At 36.5% G+C, this 26,392-nt stretch overlaps 1 protein-coding gene across 1 annotated transcript; it reads right to left on the minus strand.

Annotated features, from left to right (window-relative positions):
- Positions 1 to 2,608: 2,608 nt before the first annotated feature.
- LOC134661761 (uncharacterized) lies at positions 2,609 to 15,413 on the minus strand. The gene is made up of 4 exons (XM_063517944.1): positions 15,224 to 15,413; positions 14,527 to 15,149; positions 3,315 to 3,341; positions 2,609 to 2,758 (listed from the first exon to the last, which is right to left on the minus strand). The coding sequence occupies exons 1-4, from the start codon at positions 15,348 to 15,350 to the stop codon at positions 2,609 to 2,611; spliced, it is 927 nt and encodes a 308-aa protein (XP_063374014.1). The 5' UTR covers positions 15,351 to 15,413.
- Positions 15,414 to 26,392: the final 10,979 nt, after the last annotated feature.

Raw genomic sequence — 26,392 nt, forward strand, 5'->3', positions numbered from 1 at the left:
TACTTCCTACTTAACAGAAAACAAAAATAAGATGTCGAATCATTTTACTCTAGCCGCCAACAAGAAATCACTATAAAACAAATTAAAAGATTGATCTTAATTCCGACATCAAAATAATCACTTAAAATGATCAACAACTCGACAACGGAAACGTCATCAAGTGTTAAAAAAATCTTATTAATTTATTTCAAGTTATCATCAAGGGAGCGTTATTAATGTATGAATATTAAAGCGGCTCTCATATAAATAGGAAACCACGATGACATATTTAAGTGGCCCGTTTCAAAGAGCAGCAAGGCGTATAAAAAAAATAAGTACCCCACACACTAAGATATTTCTACAAATCGATGATTCTATCATCGGGCCCGGCGAATACGAAAATAAGCATCAAAGTGTTTTTTAGAGGAAAGGCGACAAATGTCAACCGGCAAGGCACAGTGGCAAACACGTGTTACATATTGTCTGACAAAATTTACTGTTGCTTTATTAGCTCGCGAAGCGGATGGAAGAAAATGAAAATAACCAGTGTTCTACATTCTAAAGCACATGTTATGTGCCATATAACAACTCAGGCCTATTCATTTTAACAAATTGAATCTGCATCGACTAGGTGTTTGAATTGTATCTAGAAGTCAGAAAATATTACTGAAAATTGTACTGAATTAGTTGCGTGTAGGTACTTACTCGAGTTTATCCCGATACGTAATCGGCTCATGAAAGTGTTATTGGAATTCAAAAATTCGGTATAAACCTCAGTGACAAATAACTTTTTGAGAAGTACTCGAGTATGCAAACAAAGTTATCCTGCCACGAAATTGTATTATTGGAGTTACAGAAGGTCAGTACGCACCGACTGGCGCCCTAAAAGACCAACCTTAAATAATGCTTAATTAGTTTCAGTTAACATACCTGCGAGAGGATGCCAATAAAATTTAAATCCGACTGCGGCGACGCTTGATTTACAACAAATCAATAAAAGAGAAGGCTATCATTAACTCTTTTATTGCGTATTCAATAAAAGTAATGTATTATGTCGGTACGCGGTAATGACATCTCAAGTCTTGGCTCGATCAAGGATGACAAATGTGAGTAGTTTTAATTCAACTGCAGATCAATTTAGCGTCTGATAATAGGCATTCGTAAAAGATAATTAAGAAAGGTAGTCCTCGCTGAGGCCGGACTATTGTAATTTGGTAATTGTGTCCGTATAAATCAGCGGAGTGCACGGAATTAGCGATCTCTCGATTTATATGACGTCTATATATCAAGTGCGTAAGTAACAGAACAAATACAATGGCGTAGAAAAAAGTCAGGCTTGAGAGATGGCTCGTAAAAATAAAACAAGGGACGTCCGGAGATATGTCAAGATAGCATGCGGCGGGGGGGCGGCGCGGCGCCGGCGCATCGGGCCCAATTAGAAGCACACCTTTTGGACATGTGCTCTCACTCGGCGCTAACTAACTAACTAAAAACGCAAGGACGCGGACCAACCACATCCGTTATCGTTTGTCATATTTTTTCTGCTCGTGAAATTCCTGCATATCCCTGATTTTTGAAAAAAATAGCACAATTTTTTTTTTGTCTGTTTTTGTGGTTCAGCTGTTAGTCGTTTAAGTTACGATTTAATGCATAACTGAGATGTTTGAAGATTTAAAGCAAAAACTAGTAAGAAAATATTAAAACGGTACAAGATATTTAACACTCCGTGTTTAAGTTTATAAAGTTCATTTAACGTTGCGTCTCATTAGCATGTATATTCTTTTAATAATTCGGAATAATAGGTATCAGAGAAATGGATTAAGTACTTACTACACGTCAACCTGAATCGCGGAAATTGAGCAATATAGTATTATTTTGCACGACATTTCAAATTTCAATATAGGTATAAGAGATAGTCTCGTGTCGCAAAATTTTACCCATGTTACTGAGCTTCGTTTAAATTTATTCTCAGAATCTTAGATTTCACATTTACGAGAGCTTTTGAGATAATGCTGTCTATGTCCAAACGCATTAATGGTTTCCTTTAAATTAGCAAGCCCTCTTGGAATATGAACCACAAAAACGCACGAGAACGGTCAAAGTGCCCGGAAGTGCCAAGACACACGTTCTTAAGGCGATAATAGTGGTCGAACATATTGAAGCAAACGGAGCGACTAAAACACTGACATAAAAAAATTACAACTGTGTTTCATAGTCAAGTTAAACCATTATTTTGTCATAAAAGGTTGTAACGAGAACGTTTAATCTTTTAGAGAAAGTTATTAAAACAGTAATTCGTACTAAGTACTTCTTGGATTTTATTGTCAAACATAGACTATTTAAATGCTCGTTTTCCTGCTCACCGACGAGTCGTGTCAATGTAAGTATTGTGAAGTTAGTGGAGGACACCACCCCGCCTTAACATGTTTCACATATACAAACACATATAAATTTAATGTTCTTAGTAATCACCGACCCAATTATAACGGTTTGTATAAATAAGCTAATGCATTCTTAATTAATAAGAAATACGTTTTGATGTGTAGGTACTTTTTATTGCAATTCTTAATAAAAGTACCATACCTAATGCACGAATACTATAAATAGAATACCATTAGAAAATGCGATATTAACATAATAATAAAGATACCTTGGTTTTAACGAGCTTCGAGTTCTCCTTACACATCTTTGCCAAGGCATGGTAATCGCCCCTAGCGGCGTTCAGGATCCACTGTTTCTGTTTGGAGTCCAGGGGATCGGTCTCGCTTTTCGGATCCAGCTGTACAAAAAAGGTAAGATAAGGTAAAGGTAAGTATATTGTTTACGTCTAAATAAATCATCTAAGATAAGGTAAGGTTTCACACTACTATTTTATACTAGTAGTAATTTTTTTCTAAGAATTACGTTCTCGAAATCGACTAATAATTTCGTTCAACAATATAATAATTGATTCCGGAGAAGTGCACAGAGACGCAAGTCACAATTTGAAAATCGAACTTTAACGGGTTGACTTAAAGTATAGTGATGGCTGGGAAGCAAAATCATCGCAACAACTGAAACGAAGGATACAAAGTCAATTAAAAAAAAATGACTTGAATGTCGTCCAAAGTATGATGCTAACGGTGAAAAGTAAGCTAAGAAAAATCGAAAGATGCGGGACCTTTTGCAATATTATAATATTAAATTAAAACATAAAACACGATTGAGTTTACCATATTAAAATCCTTAAACCTATAGCAATTGAGTTTTTATTGATGTTTTTGAAAATAAAAATTCTCATTACTTTAAGCCAACCCGTTATACGGCGTGTGAAAAAAAGTAGGACAGATACTTACTGACACCCTGTCTTCCTCATCAATGTTCTGAAAATAAATTAAATAATTGACAAAAAATAAACATACAGGCTTAAGGGCTTATTTCGACGGTGCGAGAAATCGCATGCGAGTTTCATTACATTGCGTTATTTGATCGGTCGGCTGAATAGGCTACATGACAAATTTTTTTTTATGGTATCAATCGATCGGGTTTGTTTTTAGGATCAAATGTCTATATGGGACCCATTGCATTAAAGTAACACAAAAGTCAGAAATTGTAGTCCGACAGTCGCACTTCACTCGCGAAACGCCCTATACAAAACGGCCAGAGGCCGTGACGTCATCGCCCATCTTGTAGTATGGATAAAACAAGAAAATTGCGTTTTGTCGGTTAAATATTGCGTTTATGTATATAGTTGCTATACAATATTTTTTTGGATGAAATGTAAGGAATCGAATGGTACCCTTACTTTTATCGTTTTTGGAAGTTAAAAAAAAACTTAAATTTTGAAACTTTCAGGTCCTGTAATTTTGTAATTTTTCAATATTTTAGTTTAATATCCACATTATTGTGATAAATTGCTCGTTTGCTATCTATTTTACTAGATTTTGTTATAAAATTCAACATGTGTCATCATCCCTATTGTTGTAACCTCAATGGTCCGCAATGCCAATGTATTACTGAATCGCGATTAGAAAGGGATTGAGATAGCTGTCAATCCATATTGATTTTGACGTAAGTGTATGGAAATCTGTTATTTCTAATCCCTTTCTGATCGCGGCATGATAATAACTATAATCGCATGCGAGTTCGCGCATCATGTAAATGAGCCCTTAACGTAAAGTTATACACTCAATACCAGCGAAAACGGATCAGTTTGTATGGAAATTCTTTATGTTTTATATTATATATCAACAGTAGACCAAGGAAATTTTTATGTTGTTATATATGACACCGTAAGATTGTGAACCCGTTAATTTATAATCTAACGTAGGTTAGGTTAGGTGAGATTATAATCTCCCTACCGTCAGTTTATAATGTAACTAGCGAGATTATAATATGACGAGTGTTTACAATTTTACGGTGACATATACATAAAATATAATAACTTCAATTTTAAAAATGAAGAAGACTGTTAAACTGATTGTGAGGTTATTCTTTAAGGATGATATCCTCTTGTTTGCCCCAAAATTAAGCTTTATGAGCTACAACCTTTATCTTTAATTGAGCTGATTACCTATTATAATCGTATATCAGTAGATCTTTTAACAAGGCCGATAGTCTTCCTGTTTATTTTCCTTCGATAAAATAATAGTACAAGAAAAAATGGGAAGCACTTTCTATAAATCTGTACGAGTAGGTACTGCCTCTACACTTATACAGCCTACAACTACAATGCTCTATCGCAGTCACGGTAGCGGTTTTGCGTGCCTAACGTATAGGATGAACTACCTACAACATTCATTTAAAACCTATCCACGTATACCAAAGTCACGCATATTGCCGTGTGTTGTAGAATAGTACGACGATTTAGACCCACTAAAAAGCGATTTACCCGAAGGACAATATTTTTTATCACAAATTAATAAACTAAGAGTATTTTTACAATGATACTAGAGTCAGACCGTGAAAAGTGCAGCGATTTTGATAGCCCACGCAGTGCAAGTGTCATTTTAAACGTCAAACTTCTATGAAATTATGACGTATAAATAACACTTACACTGCGTGGGCTATCAAATCTGCTGCAGACTTTTCTTGGTGCGACTCTACTTAATTATTATATATGTATGACATATAATAAGCAATACATTCCAACAGCAATCAATCTACTTTTAGTGTGACATAATTGGAGACAAAATTTATCAGCGTTTTAGAGTGCGCCACGATTGAAACGTTAGCGGTTATTAAGAGTTTCATAAATATTAGAACTTATTCATAACAGTCAATTTATTAAATGAAGTAGGTACATCACCGCACTCAACAACTGAAAACAAAAGGTTAGGCTTATAAATAAATACCATATTTACATACATAATAAATATCTTAACGACACATATAAATTAATCGGAACCTAATATTTCAAAATTAATAAATGAGTACTTATATTGTGAATATAATATTTTGAATTAATGGTCAATAAATTCGAATTCTCCCGTCTTCAAACTTGCGTTGCGATTGATTCCTTGATGACAATAACGCAAGTGGAATAAGTAGGCGTATGTAATTAAAAACGTAAGTAGTATTTAATACAGTTCAATTTCGAGTACTTACGTTAGTGATTTAAGATTTACATCGACGGAGCGCAGGGCGTGCGCTTCGCAGCATGGCCACTTTACCACCTGTCGTTATATATTTATGTCTACACTATAGGCCTCACTGTTAGGGACTTCGATATTGACAAGATAACATCCTTAATGTGATGTGTTTGATTTAATAACAAGATTAAGTTTGTACGTTGCCGGGTTGTTCCGCGGTAACGACAATTTAACTATGGAAACAACTGTTAATTACGCGACTTTTTTTAACACAATCAACCTGTATGGAAATGCTGTAACCAAACAGTTATTGATTTTAAAAGAGAATTCTAAGAACGGTCGTCTGTTTAGTTTGCAGATAGTAACAGCACAAATATGTTACCCAGAAATAGTAATTACCCCAATCTGGTATTTATAAAAAAAAACTTTTTATTTAAACTCCCGTAGATCTGTTATCAATTAGCAAACAGTCGCACATCTAGGTCAAGAAAAAAAAAAACATATTTTTGGCAAGTTACCACCAAGTAGGTAGGTACATTAATTAAACGCAGTCTTAAATTAAGAGGCTAATGAAACTTAATATCATCTATCATGTAGGTACATATATTACATACATTAAGCCGAACGGTTTATTAGTTTGTCATGAATTAATTCTTATTTTATTTGTATGGTTTCTTAATTTAATAAAATGTAGTAACGTAAATTGATCTTGCTAAAGTTAGTAAAACTTCGGCCAAAGTTAACTCAAATATTCATATGAAACAACGTCTCTAAATGCTATTCAAATATATCTGGTGCACATAATACCTTCCAACTGTTGTACCAGAATCCTTCGCGCTCCCGGACACTTTTGATCTTAGTTAAATCTTGTTGCAACTAGATAGAGTCCAACAATAATCACTTACCTTTGTTGTTGTTTGTTTTAATTCGGGCACGTCCAGGTCAACTATCAAAGGGGCAAATTATTATACATATTAGGATACTCAAGATTATCTATTGTTTAATTACTGAACTGACCGGCAGACGCTTTTTCAATATAATGTCGTAGATTTTAATCTAGTTTTCGCATTTCCAATTCTTCATTACTACAAGTAGGCATGAATGTTGATTGATTGTTTCCAACAATAATATTTATGTACATTTTTAAGAGGCTCGTAATCATATCAGATAGATGGACGAGTAAGTTTGAGATACTAGCGTTTTGACTTAGAATTAGCAGTTAAAACAAGGTTAACCAAGGCGCATTATCATTAAAATAAAGTTGACTGAAAAAGCGTAAAGCGTAAATTAGATTTGGCCAAGGCATTTAAGGAAACTAGTTTTAACTGGGGAAAACGCTTTTAGCTTATACAAATAATTTAGGTTCCATAATACCACAATAATCCAGGCAGTAGAAATGACAACCCACTACCTATCCTATTTAAATATCGTGCGCCATTGCTGTCCCTCGTGATCTCAATAAGCAACATTTTAATAAAATGCACGCATTTTTGTCCCAGAACCGTTGCAGAAATGAATCATAAGTTATTTAAGTATTTGATGTAATCTTTTGAAAAGATATTGATATTCTAGCATAAGGGAGTTGAGGGAAGGCGCCGTGTGGCTCCGGGTTCGTGCTGCGACGCCCCAGGACGCCTTTACGCATCAGGGTGTTCCGCGGCCACATTATGGTGGCGACGGGGCAGCTATATAAAACAACTGACCAACGACGACCTCCTACCAAAACGACATATCTTCACAGGTCTCCGTAAGAGACATGTGCCTCTTCGGCGGGCTGAATCTCTGACTTTATTACGAACCTTGGAGATTCGGAGAAACAAAGGTTAAAGCTTTTTTTATTTGGCGACGTAACGAGGCATTGGACTTCGGTTTCTTACTAACATAATAAGTATACAATAGTGAACTCTCGTACTATAGTTAAAACTAGTACCTATAGATATAGTAAAACAATATAGTTGTACTAAAAGTTACTAGAGAACCCTAAATTTAAGTTACTGCTTAATATAAAATTGGTTCTAGTTAAGTACGTAATGATCAGCCTGTCTGTTAACTTTTTAGCGCTAAACGAATGAAAAGATTTTAATAAAATTTAGCACTTAATGTACATAGCTAATAAAATAACTAGCTTAGGTCTTGGTAATAATGAACATAACATAGCCCACTTTAGTTTTAGTTTTGGAAATAGATGTACTACTCGTACAAGAAAAAATGATATTTTCGTACTAATTTGCAAAGACACACAAATTGTTGCGAGTTCCATTCACTAAAACCTGCAGACAAAGATGCGTGAAGTAGATCTAACAAGAGATCGGCCCGTGTTAACTCATTCCCCGTAGCCGTACCGCAAGAAACATTCAATTGTCTTAACGTTTACCGTATTGACGCATATAATACCCACTTTTATCTCTCAATAGGCCTGTGTTAATTCATCCGTCCTTATTTTCCATCAATTCGACAAGGCTCGTTAAGTGTGGCATCCGCGTTGATGCCGGTGAGTGATTCTCAGGCCGAATGGCAGAGGGAACAATGAAATCGGTCATATTTTCCTGCCAACTCGCAGCAGACCGTGATAACTTATCTCCGCATCGCGTATAACAACTAGAATACGTTTAAAATGAACGTTGATAGCATATACTCAAAACGAAGCTTATTTTCGCTACCTTCTTGAAGGATTTATGGCGCATAGATTACACAATTTAATTTGCGAGCTCGCATCAGAGCTTCCTACGATTCCCGCGAAGCCGTCAATGTAGGAATCTGGCTCTAAATGGTCCACGTGAAATCTAAAATTAAACGCGTAAGGGGCGACTAGTGTAATAAAAAGGTTTAACAGGGAGCTTAGCCACTAAAAACGAATTGGATTTCAAGTTTAGCACATACTTAAGCAATGATTAAGGCAGCTCACTTACGGACCCCCGTGATATGCAGTTTTCTGGGAAGTAACACTGAACAAAATTAGTAGGCAAGTCATATTGCATTATAATGCTGAACCCGCGGCGTGGTGCTTGGGGCACGAATGACCTTTTTTTAGGACTTTACGTAGGCACGTGCGGCTCGGACACACGACGGTAATTATTGGACGACAATCGACCGCGAGTCACGAGCCAATGTTCAATCGTATGCACTGTGAATATCGATCTTAGGATATTCAAGAAGGACCCACTGAACGCGACGCTTTAAGCGTAAGTTTAACGCTGTTAACCAGCACATTAACTAAACTATTACGAAACTTTATACAACAATTAATATAATTCAATCATATATATTGAAATCCAAAGACCATTTCAGATTCATAAATGAAAACTTTTTATTTGATGGTTTTGTGATTTTCAATATTTAACTTTCATTTGAGTATAGCGCTTGCTAATAGATGGCATAGCATCGGCTCCTGTTGGCATCCTTCGCGTAAGGATCCCTAATAAAAACACGTGTCTCATCCGTTGCGATTAGCATGTAGGAACTGGAGAACACATGCAGAGATGACAAATCTGGCACGCGACGGAAACTTACATGTAAACCGTTAATTTCTAATCGAATTCATCTATCATATTTAATGATGTATCTATATAATATCCTATAACATACAAACAACAAATGAAAGGAAATGGTACAGCTCCACTCGGATCCTGACGTACTTTTTATAGACTGGGTCTAAGTTAATTTAGTTTTAAAAAAACCGCCCAAGTGCGAGTCCGACTCGCACACTGAGGGTTCCGCACTATCAACAAAAAATAGAGCAAAACAAGCAAAAAACGATCACCCATCCAAGTACTGACCCCGCCCGACGTTGCTTAACTTCGGTCAAAAATCACGTTTGTTGTATGGGAGCCCCACTTAAATCTTTATTTTATTCTGTTTTTAGTATTTGTTGTTAATAACAGTTGAAATTTTCACAGATGATGTATTTCTGTTGCCGCTATAACAAGTTGTTATAGCGGCAACAGAAATACATCATCTGTGAAAATTTCAACTGTCTAGCTATCACGGTTCGTGAGATACAGCCTGGTGACAGACGGACGGACGGACGGACGGACAGCGGAGTCTTAGTAATAGGGTCCCGTTTTTACCCTTTGGGTACGGAACCCTAAAAACTAAGGTGACGAGCGGATGTATCGTCTCATCTATTTCAGTGTCGACGTAAGTAGTAGACAAGGGACATAGGTTACGGGACATATTTGGTAGAAGCGATTTCATAAATGGTATTGTCCTAGGTTGTCTACTTATTACTAGTAGGTACATAAACGTGCGCAATATATTGTGTGTTCGACAAGAAAATTTAACTACCTAGGGAGTTGGGAGCAATCTGTCTAGTCAACGTCTCAACGAGCACGCACAAGTAAAACAAGATGAAGAACTTATAAAACAAATTTTACTAAATAATAAATACGATTTACGGAAGTTGATTTAATGTCTGATTAGAAACCAGCTTATTTATTTTTCTGACATTTTTAGGTTATAAAATACATGTAATGGAAAGTGCTATTTATCACGTTAGTCGCAGTGATTTCTAAGTTTTAAACTATGTATGTACATACATTTGTTTTAGTGCTAGAGCTTAGATGAGTACAGAACAATATAGAAAAATAAAAGTGATTTCCACTTTTCACGCCTTGGTTTTACACAACTCTAAGTATCTATTTAAACTATCTGTAGCTTAAGTAAAAGGCAAATTCTCAACGATAACATATTTTTTAAAGAAACAGAACAAAGGTTTAAAGCACGTCGTTCACCTAACAACACTCAACGAGGTGTGTACGGCAGTATAAAGCAATCGTAAAGTCCATTTGGCGTGAGGCCTTATGCAGACTAATATTGTCGTTAGAAGCTTTTGTTTCCGGAATCACAGCTAAATTAAGGCAGTAACTTGATTTCAGATATTCGAAATAATGTACTACAGTCAGCATCAAAAGCAGCGTATCTAATAGCTTAAGAAAAAGAGATACAGATGTAGTTAATAATTATTTTCCATCGTATTTTCACGGAAACGTAAGAACGTGTCTTGCTATTTCAGTCAGTCTCGGTACAAAAAGTGCTGAGGTTGAGGAGGTTGACTGAAGTAGCATGACAAACACGAACGTTTTCGAGAAAACACGATGGAAAACAACTATGCACTACATCTGTACGTCTCTATAGATAATATTACATATACACTACAATTAAACTGTGACGAAGAACTACAATACTAGTGACAGCATTTTATTTGGAAAGAAGGAATGACGGTTTTTATCTTGGTTCAGTTTCAGTTGGTTAATCAGAAAAGCATCAAAAAGATTACATCAGGTCTTATACGAAATCCGAAATTGTTGAAAAATAATATATTTATCCTTCATACTTTTTATCTTTCACAGGTTCAGATATTTCCCACTCTAACCCATTCGGATTGCTCTGTAATAAATGTAACGTAAGGTTTCCATGCCTAATGGGTCAGTCTAGGAACTGACTGGAACTGTACTGTGTCATCGTTGTAAACTTCGTTCAATTACGCATCCCTCGTGTAGGGGGTAGTCCGAATGACTCGAAATTATTATTATAAAAAATTTCACTGACAACATCCCCCCGGTTATATTTCAAATGTGTCCTTCGGGTGTAGTGTAGCATTATACCGATATGGGTTAGCATTATGTTTATTATGGTGTTTTGCAATTTGTCATCCTGTTAAATTAAAAGACATTATGCAAGAGTTATACAGTTGACTCTACGTTGAAAGTAAATTAACAAATAGCCTATTATTAAGTTTTTTTAGAAAGGCCAGTGTTTCGTATGTATAATGTTAGAATTTATGACATTCTTTCTAGGTACAGTCGCCATCAGAAATATCGGAGCGGTCAAGGTGTTCACAATATCTAAACACGCATTCTAACGCCTTGACAATAGAGGCCTGTTGAGATATTTGTAAGCGCCTTGGCCGCTCCGATATATCTGATGGCGACTGTACTATATTTCCAAATGTTTTAAAACTCAAATGCACTTTGAAGGAAATACTCGAAGGGCCGCATAATTATCTCGGGTGCAATCGACCTCTTTTATCCCTTGGTTAGTAGGCTATAGATAACAATCAATTTGACCATCCGCTTGACGGACGAGGCTAAACAATTCAATTAGACGTGCCAGGTGTCGATGGCATTAACATTCTGTGTTCATATCATAATAATTATCAATAGAGTAACTCGACAATTCGTTCCGTGTTTTAGTATATAGTATGTAGTGCGCCTGCTTGCTTGATTGCAATGCCACCAACCTATTCAGCCTTGATCGACTTCGCTTTTCCCAGTTTCAACTTACTAAGTTTGTCTGGAAGACAACCTGTTGTAGATTAGCCCGAAAACATGTAATCCTACCATAATTATACCGATGAATAGTATCAATGCCGGTGATTTCGCCCGATCCTTCTTGCTATAAGTACAATAAGATAATTGTGGACTTTAGGTAACTAACAAGGTATAACATGCAAAAATTAATGGCGCCTGCGAGTAGATAATACTAGTACCAAGTTATTATAAAAACATAAAATCCGTAATTGTGCACTTCGCTATTAGGTTTGCTGCGCATTCTTTAGAGTAGGATCAGTTAAACCACGATAAATAATAAAATGTGTGTTAATATATCGTTGACATTTAATAGGCACTCTGAAGTTAGGGTCTAAATATTAGTTAATACGCTTTTATTCCACAATGTCGTTAGTGAATGAGAACTTAACACATTTACGCTTTCTTGGAATAAATTGGGAATAATGGGGTCGCTCCAAACAGGTGCTATGGTCGCCGCAGGCGGCCGGACCTCAAATTTGTGTAATTATTTAGGCCCATTCAAAGCAATAATTATGTAAGTAAATAGTATTGGTGGCTTTTTAGGACAAAATATACTCTAACCAGGGTCATAATTAAAACGCGATTAAGTTCGATGCCGTTAAGTATACGCGGATAAAAACATTAGAAAAACCAGTGAAAAGTAAGTTAGATTTTGTAGTAGCGATAGAACAAGAAATAAATTATTGAAGGTTTCTGTTTTTTGACTTGAAATTGTTAATCAATGTTTATTCATCGGCTTTATTTATTTGAAATATAAAATAAGTGTATATACATATTTATTATTAAAAGGGCCACTCCATACCTACATGCATACATTTGGTTTGACGTAAATAAATGTATTTACTTTTTTCTTTCTATATCAAACACTCAAAAATATGAAGAGTAGCGTTGGTAAGTGATTATCTCAGGCGTATTCTTATTTTAACAACAGGTTATGAATTAGATATGGATTAGTCATGGATCTGATGAGTCAGTGCGAAAAGTGACATTTTTTCTATCAAAAACGACACTTTGACCCTGACAGATCCATAACTAATCCAGATTTAATTCATAATCATATTCTATTCTATTCTATTCTATAACCTGTTATTAAAATCAGAATACGCCTGTCTGTTGGAATACTCCTTTTAAGACAGGATAATAGGATCGGGACAGTAAAACCAGTGGGTATCCTAACTATCCCGTTTGGCACGTGCTAATGCTTTATTACCCGAGTACGGAGAAGAAAAGAGAACGTTACTTATACCGAAACGAGATTACGCCGACGAACACTTATTTATTTATCTTGACGTCTTGGACATGCCGTTTTGCTTTTGGCCGAACTTTATAAGGTTAAAGGTTTTATAGATATTAGTTAAAATCCGAAATTAGGTAAGTACGACTTTTTTGAACACATCGCGTAAAACGATTTGAAATGCATTATAAGTATTTACTAACTAGTGTGAATATCATATAAATCCTTAGTGTCACCATTAAAAATTATAGATATTATAAAAGATTTAGGCAATCCTCCAGTGAGAACTGTGAATTCCCAGTTTAGGGACTGATTTTTTAAATTAAAACCAATCCCGGGAGCATATCCTAGTTACCATCCTCAGTGTGAGCTAGCGTTAAATGTTTAGTTCTTATAGAAAAAAATTGTGTTAAATAACAAAACTGCTGACATACTTTAATAGCCAACGGGCAAAGTATTCAAAGGGAGAGTAGTTGCTGTAAAAAACTGTTTTAAGCACATGGATTAGTCTCAATTTTAAGGTGATGCATCTAAATATAGTTCATTATCATATCACATGTGGTTAACCAACATAAACATGGTTTAGAGTGGGTATCGGTAGGCTTCCATAGAACTTAATATTATATCTTACAGATCTTAACACATACATTTCCACCAAGCCAAACAAGACATCCGCGCCAGGCCACAAAAATTTCATCATATAAAGCTGTAGTACTTACCATGATCCCGACTATCAGGCCCCTATTTCACCACGGTGACAGGTGCGACAATTGTCGACATCACTGTTACTGACGTCACAGGCCTCCATAGACTACGATAACCGCTTACCATCGGACGGGCGGTGTGCTTGTTTGCCACCAACATATTCATTAAAAAAAACTCCATTATATCGCCAATAAATAAGTACTTATTTAGCGAAGCCAATGACAATTGTCACAAGAAACACGACAATTGTCACAAGAAACACGACAATTGTCACAAGAAACACGACAATTGTCACGAAATTCCGACACAGAACTCATTTCCTGTCTAGAATTACCGAAAGTTCTATTAAATCGTGTGACAATTGTCATCATCATCATCATAAACTTCGAAAGAGAAATACCTGTTTTTTGCCGATATTATAAAGTTTTTTTAAATAATAAAATGATGGTGGCAAACAGGAACACGGCCCGCTCGGTGGTAAGCGGTAACCGTAGCCCATGGATGACTGTGACGTCAGCAACAGTGACATTTGTCGAATTGTCGGACCTGTCGCCGTGATGAAATAGGGGCCTGTCGTCCGGCCTGAGAACAAAATCATAAAATACCCGATAGTCGGGTTTTCGGCACTGAATGTGTTAAAGTAAAACCCTTACAAATCAGAACCAAATTGTATATTTGCTAACACTCCACCACAAGTACACCTAATATACTAACTATGAATATGACTCACCTGCGCACTCAAGTTTCCGCTGACTTGATGTTTTAGCATGTCTCCCTCTGAAGCCATCCTATTGAACATCTGCTTCCGCTCCTTTACCGAGATCATCTGTTCATTGTCAACCAGCATACTTTCACTTTTTGATATGACAGTAGCTGACAAGGGCTCGGCTATTGGCAACACACTGTCATCATTCGGGGTTGATAATGTCCGTTCTAGGGCAGCTACAGGTATGTTTGTCCTTTTTTCAGCTGCTTTATCAGCAGATTTTCGTCTCGGGTGTACTTTAGGTGGGACATCCTCAGGTAAAATGTCACTGGGCAGAGTTAAACTGATGCTAGACTCACTTTGATGCAGCGGGGAGGGAGTTTCATTACTTGGAACAGCATTATTTGTCTGGATTAAGTTTGTTAAAATACTAAAGTCTTGATTGAGTTGTAATGGAGGCGGGGGCTGGTACAGCACCGACTGGGTGTTGCCTTCAGACTCTGGTACACTGTCAGTAGCAGCCACCTCTTCTTTTTTACTGTTATTCGTCATGTACTTCTTTTTTAGAATCAACCATTTCTCATTGTTCTGATTTTTTATAATAGCCAACGCATTAACGTGTTTCTTGAAAGTGTTCCTCGCTTCATCTACAAATATTAGTCATAATGATATTATTGGTTCTATGAAGACAATACAGGATAGTATTCAGTTGTTTACGTACCTCTCATGTCGGGATTCATAAGAAACACTTTAAAATGTTTTACCAACTCATAATTTGTCACTTTTCCATTATGTGCTAACATGAACTTTAATATTTCGTCAAAACTTAACTCTGTCGGAGTAGACATTATGTTAATAAAATTATTATAAAATAGTTTAGATAACGAATCAAATCAACTTTCCTCAAAACTACAAATGTCAAACAGAGTTCTCATCTAAGTCACGACGACGCTGCTGTACTGTCACCGGTCACCATCCGGTCACCGTATTATTATTTCGTCCCCAGTAACCAATCATAATGACTCATACGGTAAGATACTTGGCTGTGATTGGATATTATTCGTAGCTAATCGTACACCAAGGCCTCAAAACGTTCCGTTTTACGCACACAACAGGCTTTTACAGGGTTTTTTTTAAAATCGTATAATATACTCGGTCAACCAGATCTTGACAGTAGAAAAAGGCGGCAAATTTGAAAAATTAGGCGCGAAGGGATATCGTCCCATAGAAAATTTTAATTTCGCGCCTTTTTTACTGACAAGATTTGGTTGACCAGCTTTAAGTATATATTTTTTTTGTTCTTATTTACTGACAATTTGTTTTGACCAACTAGGATATTATATATAAAATTACAATATAAGGGGCCCTCCACACTCGTGCGCGAATCGCGGCGCGAAGCCGCGAACGCGAGTGTGGCGTCGATTTCGCAGATTGTTCACGCCTTCGCGCATTGTTCCTTGTTCCCCATTTTTTGTCGGTTTTTCGGCCCGCGTCAAAGGAGGCGCGAAGCGCGAACTAGCAAGACTCCACATTACTCACTATTTTTGCTCATCAGTTGCAAGATTAATATTAATTAATTATATAAAGCGTCTATAATTTACGGTTTTACAACAAAACAAAATGGAAAAATAGCCACAGCAAGTATGATGCCGTAGATAAATGACAGTTAAACTCGATCAGCTGATGATTTTCCGCCATCTTGGCGCGAACCAAACTGCGAATTCACCGTGAAATGTGCGAGTGTAGAGTCATAATTCAATGTCGCGATATGTTCGCTCTGCGAAGTCGCGCCGCGATTCACGCGCATAGTCTGGAGGGGGCTTAATAATTAGTGTAAAATACCGGAATGCATAATACCCCATTACAATTTATTTACACACACTGCAAACATTATTTTTATAGCTGGTCAAGCAAATCTTGTCAGTAAAAAAAGGCGCGAAATTCAAATTTTCTATGGGACGCTATCCCTTCACGCCTTCATTTTTCAAATTTGACGCCTTTTTCTACTGACAAGAGCTGCTTGACCAGCTATATTGAATGCACAAAACTGAGCTCAAATTGCTATGGAAAGTCAACTCTTCGCGCCTGTTTTTGAATTTGCCGCCTTGTTTCTGACAAGCTAGGTGTGCCAGAGTATAGATCAATTTCATTTCTGGTTTATGGAGCTAAGCTAAGAACTATTATTATACATCCTAAAGACTTATCCAGGGGTTCCAGATAGTTCCCCCTCCAAGACGAGCAAAAACTTTTCTCGAACGCTTCGTCTTTTTTTGAACCCTCATAAATAGGGGTCCTCAATAACCACTTTTTGATACCTAAAGTAAATATTTTTGGAAATAATCGCTCAGAAAGAGAAAAAAATGTGTGTCCCCTGTTAGAGTTTTTTGATAAACTCCATAGACTGGTGTATGCAGGCCACATGATCTGCTTTATTATTTTTCTAGATGTCTCTCTTGTCATGTCTATTAAATGAATAATCAATGACGGAGACTTCACTTCTGGACGCTCCACTTCAGTCATACTTTGCTTATACGCAGGAGGTGCTATATCGTGGGCAAGTCGCAGACAGACATTAGTCGCGATCTCAAGCACTGAAGCAGAAATAGTCGCAGCAAGCGAAGCAGCCCGAGAAATAGTCTGGCTACAACGACTATTCTAGGAAATCACCACTTTAAGCGCAATTCCAACATTACAAATTGATAATGATGCTGCTTTAACACGTTCCCTGTGCATGACGTATCATATGTACCTTAAAATGCTACACATATGATACATGCACAGGGAAACTGGCTCAGAATCCCGAACTGCATAGAAGAACTAAGCATATTGCCATAAGACACTTTTATGTCAGAGAGTTAGTTGCGTCTAACTAATGAACTATATACTTAAATGTGAAGTGAAGTATGTTCCAACAGAATAACAATGTGCGGACATACTGACCAAACCAGTTTCAAAGCCAAGGATGGCATTAATCTTTGGGATTATTGGATTAACCTACACCTATAACGTTTAACAAAAAGGGAGGATGTTAGAGGTTTTTGATAAACTCCATAGACTGGTGTATGCAGGCCACATGATCTGCTTTATTATTTTTCTAGATGTATCTCTTGTCATGTCTATTAAATGAATGAACATTGATATAATCGATCCACTTTAATACCCCCCCTCTAACTTTTGAACCATGGATCCAAATTATATGAACAAATCCTACAAACAGAACTTAAGAAAGACATTAAATCTTTTTCTTCTTGGTCCTGGCTTTTATCCCATTTTAGGTACTTGGGGTCAGCCCTCCTAGTAGTTCTGCGCCCCATCACACGGTTGTGGGTTGTCTCCGGTACTGCATTGCTAGCTTTTAGGTCGTTTTTAATAGTTTGTGTCCAGGTTGCTGGTCGTCGTCCTGGGCCTTGTTTACCCTAAGAAAGAAAACAACAAGAAAGACATTAAATAAGAACTACTTATAGCGAACATCACTTTTGCCGTTTTTGAGTTATTTCAAAAAGTTTTCTCTTCTTAGTAAAAATTCGTACAAAGCGCTGTGAAAGTATGTAGGTACTTAATACTCCCTTTTTTCTTGTAATGTACGATACTTACTAAGCCTAGCCCCCGTTTAGCCTTTTCTGACACAATGGTAGGTAACTACGGAACCCTCTTAGCATGGCCCGACTCTTGGCCAATTTCTTATTATTACATTCCATTAATAAAAATCGTATGAAACATAACGCGTCTCAGAAACCGCATAATGCACGAAAGAATGTAGTATATAACTTATTTAATCTTCCACTGGTTCATTAATTACAAACTTTAATTAAATTGCAGAATAATATTAACCTGTATTTTCGTCAGGAGGAAATTATGCACGTCAAGCACAGATTATGGCATTCCATTACAGATACGTCACTCTCGAAAACACTCGTTGATGTTCTATGAAACCTGTTAAAAAAAAGGGACACCGATCGTTCCCTTTTTTCTTCCTGGATAATAACCAACCCTGTGGAACATATATTTTTACTAACATCATTTTACTTGATTTGTGGCATTAGCTGATCAATCCATTCGTAAACCTTACATACCTAATGAAATCAGTCAAATGGTCAAAGTTTTGCTAATGGGTAGTCGGCAGCAATAGTTGCTAAGCGGGCGTGGTGTTCGAAATGATCTTGACGCGACTTTATATATTGTTAAAAGAATAAGAGCGCGTCAAGGTAATTTTGGGGTAAGGTAACTAGGGGGGCTGGGGGGGGGCACGTGCCCCGGGCGCCGTCTAAGGGGGGGCGCCAAAATGGGCAAAAGACCTCCCATAGAAAATGGACCAGCCAAAATGTAGGAAACAGTAAAATTTTTTTTTCGCGACTTAGGGGTTGGTCTCATAGTAAAAATTGCTCAGTATAATCCCAAAACCTCCCTGGCAACCGGAAATGCAGTTATTTTTTAGCCACCCTGTATACAGGGTGGCCCAAACCTTATGTTATCCGTTGGTTATCAGAATATACCCCATGTATGTTAGCCGATTTTTCGTAGTTTTCGAGTTTAACTTTTAACTTTTGTTAAGAAATTCCGGGGTGAAGCTTTGCGTTGCTTTTATGCCTTCTAATAATTGTTCGTGGTATTTGCACTGATAACATGAAATAGCGATGGGGAAGTGACCCCATAAAATAATAGTAGAAATAACAAAATAGGATTTTTGTAATGTATTACTAATTTGGAAGCTTTCCACCTCAGTTCCTTTGACCGGCGATTCTGACAAATTATGACTATTAAGTATCATTTTTTTGACCTTTTAAAAAAACGTAGGGTCTAGCAGTTTCTAAAATAACCAAAAGTCCTTGAAATCGCTTGTATTTTTTATTTATTTATGTAAGGGCAACATCTAAGATTGACATCATGCTTGAACGTAAAAGTTTGTCTTTTTTTCCCAACTCAGCCAAGTGAGGATGCTGATTTTTTTTAGAAACTGCGCTGTTTGTGAAGGATTATGTTACAAAAAGAAATATTCATAAAAGTTCAATAGTTTTTTTAAATAAATAATTGCTTCACCCTGGAATTTCTAAACAAAAGTTAAAAGTAATAAAAATCATAATTCGAAAACTACGAAAAATCGGCTAACATACATATTCTGATAGGCCCACAGCGTGAGGAATCTAAAAAAATTTTTGGACAGCAAGGTTTGGACCAACCTGTATAACACATGCCGTGCCAACAACGCTCGTTATGTGATACTAGAATGCCGTAAAAAACCTGTGTCAGGTATTGAGAGCATTCTATCCAGAGTTTCGGTGTGGGATCGGGAGAATTTAGTCCAATTAAATCCCACCAAGGCTCAATTTTGCGCTTTTACCGCTAAGAAAACCTCATTTTTCAAGGCACAACCCTTCCCATGTCAGGGAGTATTGGGAGCCTCGGTGTTGACATCACCATCAGTGACGTCCAATAATTTCGTAGCCACCTTGCTGGGTAGGCTGCGCTCGTATCCAAAAAACTGTGTGCTCAATAAAGGGAGGCGATACTTTACTCTGGGGCAGACAGATCCATAGGCGTACCCACGGTGGGGCAAGGTGGGGCAGTTGTCCCACCCTGGTCTCTGACCATAAGCTAAGAATCTCTGTTTCAACCGTACCCTGTTACAACGTCCCCAGCCTCCCCTACTTCTGCCCCACCCCTTAAAAAATGCTAAGTACGACCATGGACAGATCCCATATAATGAGTACTGGTGTCACCTTTGGGCAGGAGCACCTAGATGCCACCTTGGTCCCTTCAAATCAGTCCAAAGGCGCGTTATGAATAGTCTACGATCCCAAACTTACAAGCGATATTGAATCTTCAAGTCTAAGGAGAACTCCAAAAAAGAAGTGTATAAGTTTTAAAATGGTCGGCAACGCGCATGTAACGCCCCTGGAGCGTAGACGTTCATAGGATGCGGTGACCGCTTACCATCAGGTGAGTCGTAAGCTTGTTAGCCACCGATGGACTAAAAAAACACTTATTTGTCTAAATCAAAAGTAAACTTTAATAAGTAAAAAGTAACCCTTTCGTTAGTTCATTTCGTTTGGGGGGGGCGCAAATTTGGTGCCTGCCCCGGACGCCATATCCTCTAGCTACGCCACTGCTCACTGTATGTATGTATGTTGTATAATGGGGTTGTCTCATGTATTTTTGGTACCTAACTCTAAATTTATCCCATCACAGAATATTCACCTGAAAGGTACTAGGGGTTAGAATCTTACTTTCGTATTATGTTTTGTTGAAATGTATCTACCACCAATACCTGCACCAACCATGCTGTTTCTGATAATTGTTAAACGTTATTATTGTAAATCTGTCTGCCAATGCATGAGTGTAGTATACGTGCATGTATAAAAGTTTCGAGTCCGCTCGTTTTAAGTAATCTGCGCCTGAAGCATTCATTCCTCCTGTGTTCCTTTCGTAGCCCGAAGCTAATGGGACATGTTTTAACGAGCTTCTAAATGTTTCCTACTGTACTTACTCCTTTACTGTCTTTTTATTACGCAAAAAAGTCACCTCAAATGAACCAGACCTATTTTCTTCCTTTTAATCGGATTCCATCGCGGAGATGCTGCAAGAAGTTGGTTAAGTGGCTTGTGTGGTGGCTTTTAACCAATTTCGAAGAAGAGTGATGTTTTTAATTTTATGTTTACTGAACTGTACCTACTTATTAGGCCAAGCACATGATTGGCGCGACAGTATCGCGGCGAGATAGACTACCTACTCGTCTTTTTCTAACTATGTTAATAAAAGAGGGACGGGTAGGTATAGTCTATCTCGCCGCGAGATACTGTCGCGCCAATCATGTGCAAGAGCCGTGTCGACAAATTCTGTGATAAGCTGAGCTGACAGAGCCGTTAATTTTACTGTGAAATTTTAAACCTTTCATATCGCATTGCTTTAAAATCATTTTCTTCGCCATGTGCCATTCACAAACCTTTTATGGTAAACTCGGCATCAAAAGTAACGAATCAGAATACTCGACAAAATTATCTACAAAGATACAAAGGGGTATATTATCATCATCACTACACATAAAATAAAGTCCCCCACCGCGTCTGTCTCTCTGTATGTATGTATGTATGTTCGCGATAAACTCAAAAACTTCTTAACGGAACTAATTTTCGTGCGGTTTTGACGTGATTTTTGAGGAAGGAGGAAGTAAGTGTATAATTTATTAAGGTTTCATGTAACCCGTGCGAAGCCGGGCGGGTCGCTAGTGTCTCTATACGTAGAACATTAGAACGCGAACTATAGATAAGTATATGGGTCATTCTCTCATTTCGTGCAAATCGGTGAGATTCTCTCGATTTGTAATTTTTGTTTTAAATGGTAAACTTTTGAGTTTCGTCAATTTGTGGATTCATTTATTAACATTTTTCTGCTAAAGGCACCTTTGTAACGTTATTACTTTTCATTTAATAAGGCTACTGGTAATGAACTACGCGCTGGTAATGAATTCGGCCGAGATGGTAATTTTATCAGTGGACGGTAATGAAACAAACTTATGAAATCGAACATATTCTATGTATATAAGTATGTATTTATCTATATACGTATGTATATCGTCGCCTAACACCCATAGTACAAGCTTTGCTTAGTTTGGGGCTAGGTTGATCTGTGTAAGATGTCCCCCAATATTTATTTATTTATTTATTTATTTATTATTTATATAAAACACTGTATTTCAAGAAAATTAACACCAATTAAAATCAACAATATTAAAAACATGTGTCTTAAGCACTGCGGAGATGATCAAACCGACTTGACATACACTTGGAGTTGACAATCTCAACTTATAATGTTCAAGCTAGATGGTACATTCACCATTTACTTATCATCATTATAAGTCGAGATTGTTAACCCCAAGTGTTTGTTAAGTCGGTTTGATCATCTGCGCACCATATCACATAAAATATAGTTTTCAAATTTTCAAAAATTAGCATAGACAAAATATATTTAAATCATTCGCGTTTTGTATCTATGTAATTTTTTTTTATCGTTTTAACCCTATAGTGTGGGGTGTCGTCGGATAGGTCTTTAAAAATAAATAGGAGTTTGCAAACAACATTTTTTGATAAAGTCAATCAATTCGGAAATAATAATTTAGAAAGAATAAAAATCGGTTATTCCTTCTAACTTTTGAACAATCGATCCAAAAAATATGGAAAAAAATCATAAAAATAGTGCTTAATAAACTCATTCAAACAAAATTAAAGCGAACTTGATAAGTTAAGCCGTTTATGAGTTATCGCTAAAAGTCTTCCCTTCTTATTTTATTTAAAAGCCTGGCAAACCTTATTTGTGACCGGATTTTCGCAAGCAACCCTATAACCACATAATAGTGACCGGAAAAAGATAGGCAACCTAGTTGATTTATATTGTACAAGTTGTATACTTTCCATTGGAACTTATTTCGTTTGTCAGACAGATCGGTGAAATTTAAAGAAAAAATTTTTTTTTTTCAAAAAATAATTAAACATAGTTTTGACCATATTTCTTTAAGCAACCCTATTTATTTATGTTTAGGAATACATTTTCTTTTATAATATGTAAGTTTCATCCGTCAGACATATCGGTGAAGGTCGACCATCTTAGACTACAAAGGCTCCCCGGTTGGGCTCCCCTATTATCATATACAGTTTTAAATGTTTATAACAACGTAATATTTATAATAACTAAGCTTCTTTCCATTAAATGCACTGCCTCGAATATATTATCATTACCTTCTTAAGTCATTCATTACCTTTCCCAGTAAAATTAGAAGGAAAAGAAGTGAATGAAACCGATATGAATGAACTTTTGGAAGTTTTTGTCGCCTACATCAGTTGGCATCAGACCTTAATTTTGCAGAATAAACCATCTGAAAGGGGACACTAAAACACTTCATTACGTATAATTATAATAATGTACACTTGCTACTTACTGTATAAATCACGCGATGGCGATGAAGAATAACGAGAACCACACTCCTTCCCGACCCGAGAGATCGTATATATTTTCGCTAACAGCGGCACACGGGCGTCCGCTACGAGATCACGCGGCCAACTGACTGACGAACAATGTGTTGCATCGGCGGTAGGCGCTATATACCCTCGCTATATAGCAAAATATAGCTAATCTATTTCTCGCGTCGGTAATGAAGAAATTACTTGAACCATACACTTATAAGGCTGTATAGTTTTTATTATTTATTTCTAGCTTCTAATATTATACGATTTAAAACATAACTAAATAAGTCATTTATTGAACAAACAACGAATTTTCTATTTGTAGTATCTTAAGGTTAAAATGTAGGTCAAAGTTATATCTTCACGCGTTACATGTAGAGATGAATGAAAAATTTGGGTGTTAATTGTACATATAAAGAAAATACATATCTTTTTAGAATTGTTCATTGGAGAGACATATACTTTAGGCCCTATGTTACAACCTTGCATTAACAGATATTTGAAAACGCCACCACATTTTTGGTAAATTTCCGAAAACACCGATTTGCACGAAATGCGAGAACGACCCATATATGTACCTCAATTAGGAAAAGAATTCCAGAAATAATAAAATAATAATACCTAGGTACTACCGATGCAAATCCAGCCTTAATAGGAAGGTATACTTGGTCAAGCAGATCTTGTCAGTAGAAAAAGGCGGCAAATTGTAAATATGTAGGCGCGAAGGGATATCGTCCCATAGAAAATTTGAATACCGCGCCTTTTTTAATGACAAGATTTGCTTGACCAGCTATAGTTAGGTTATAGGTACCTACTACAAAAGCGTGCGTTAAAGCAAGACATTCGTAAACTGCCAAATAATCATTAGGTGTAGTAGGTACGTTTTTCTTAAGTTTTAATGTAGGTACCTATGTCAGAACTTGGCTTGGTGATACGCTCAACAGGACGTCTTAGAATCCCGTCTCGCACGGGCCGCACGGCACTTTGCAGGGAAAACCCCAACGTATTTATCATCGGTCCTACATACCACGAGAAAAATTATCCAAAGACTTGAAAGTCGAACTTTCTGACGGAAAATTTAATGGCTCCTCTACACGATGGGCCAGCGCCGGCCACTCCAAGGGACGCAGCCATGCGGTAGAATGAGATAGCAATATCACTTGCTCCCTCTAACGCATAACTGCGTCCCTTGGAGTGGCCGGCGCTGGCCCATCGTGTAGAGAAGCCGTAAGAGTAGTTTCAGAAACTTTAAGTACCTACTTACTCGTATATTGGATAATCTTACTCCATAAAAGAGTTTTATTAAATCACCAATTAGATTTGAATAGTATCTATTCTTGTTGACATTTAAATTTTAAGGTAAGTAATAGTAATTAATTTGTAATTTTAGATATTCATTAAATCTAAACATTTGTCAAGTAATAGTAATTTGCTTCTTTGCTAGTTTATAAATTCAATTTGACGTTCCGATCATGGCGACCTTTATATCAGTGACATTATGTTTATTTATTAGCGTAATACAAAATATTTACGCAAAAGAAACCAAAGACAGATTAGTTTTTGCATTAATTGGATGGCCTAAACACGAGATCTTGTTAAAAATAGTCGAACCATATAGGTATGTAACCACTCACATGATTCCGATTTTAACAAAAGGTGCCCTGAACTGCTCTGCCATTTCGCAGATACGACGGCACAGTGTCATGATATTTTCAAAAATCGATAACTTTACTTCTGCTAAAGCATTTGCAACGATTCTTTTGGTTTTTTAATGATAAAGAAACAAAGAATTTATTTTACTACTATAGCATTGTGCTGTTATAATAAAAATAATTATTAAAAATTCACAAAGTTGACCCAATGAAATAATGTCCGCGTTATAGTAGAAAACTATTTTTAATTAAAAATCTAAATCGATAACGTATCTTTTTTTTGTATTCAATTTAAAGAAGACTTAATAAGCTTTTAATTGGTACTAAACATCTTGATAGCTCACCTATGAAATTGCCGAGTAAAACTAATTCAAATTCCGATAAGAAACTTTCGAATTGCTCAATCTGCTGTGAAACTATATATTATGTTCATGATTTTTTTGTGGCTAATTTAGACACTGAAGTACTAAAATATAGTAAAAAACAGTTTAAGACACTAATAATCTTGAAATAAAATGCATAACTTATGCAATTATAACGATGATAGTAGCTATATAACTTAAAATAACAAAAGAGTATCTACGTACCTACTAAATTTTGGTGTTTTTATAATTGCCGATCACCAACAACCGAACTAACTTATAACTAACTACACTAACACGTTTAATACATCCACCATAACACACACTTCACAACATATTAAGCACAATAAACCAATAATAACTATTAACACATAAAATTATACTGATTACAAACGTAAATTCGCACAACTTGAATATATAACGAGTAACAGTAAACGCAGTATTGATGTTATAGTATTAACAGAGGTAAATATTCGTGAAGATTGTATTTCCCTATATAACATTACAAATTACACTATGTATTCCAAATTAAGATGTAAAAGAAGGGGCGGGGGTATAATCTTGTATGTGCATAACAAATATTATTTCGAACAACAACAAACACAGACACATTTCTTTGAAGCTTTCTCTGTCCCTATCTATGCTTTGGATCTTTAAAACTACGCAACGGATTTTGATGCGGTTTTTATTAATAGATAGAGTGATTCAAAAGGAAGGTTTATGTATAATTTGTTAACCCGTGCGAAGTCGGGGCGGGTCGCCAGTTAAATATAAAACATGAGGACTTTAAAAACTATCTTTTCGCATGTCTCATCATGGTTGTTTTTCTTCACCAAAAAGCAGCTAAAATTATAATTCTAGTGTATCCAAGTCTCTATAAACTCATTGGTACGAATCGAGATGGATTTCCAATAGCGCTACT

The sequence above is a fragment of the Cydia amplana genome, chromosome Z, assembly GCF_948474715.1.
Source record: "Cydia amplana chromosome Z, ilCydAmpl1.1, whole genome shotgun sequence".
NCBI lineage: Eukaryota > Metazoa > Arthropoda > Insecta > Lepidoptera > Tortricidae > Cydia > Cydia amplana.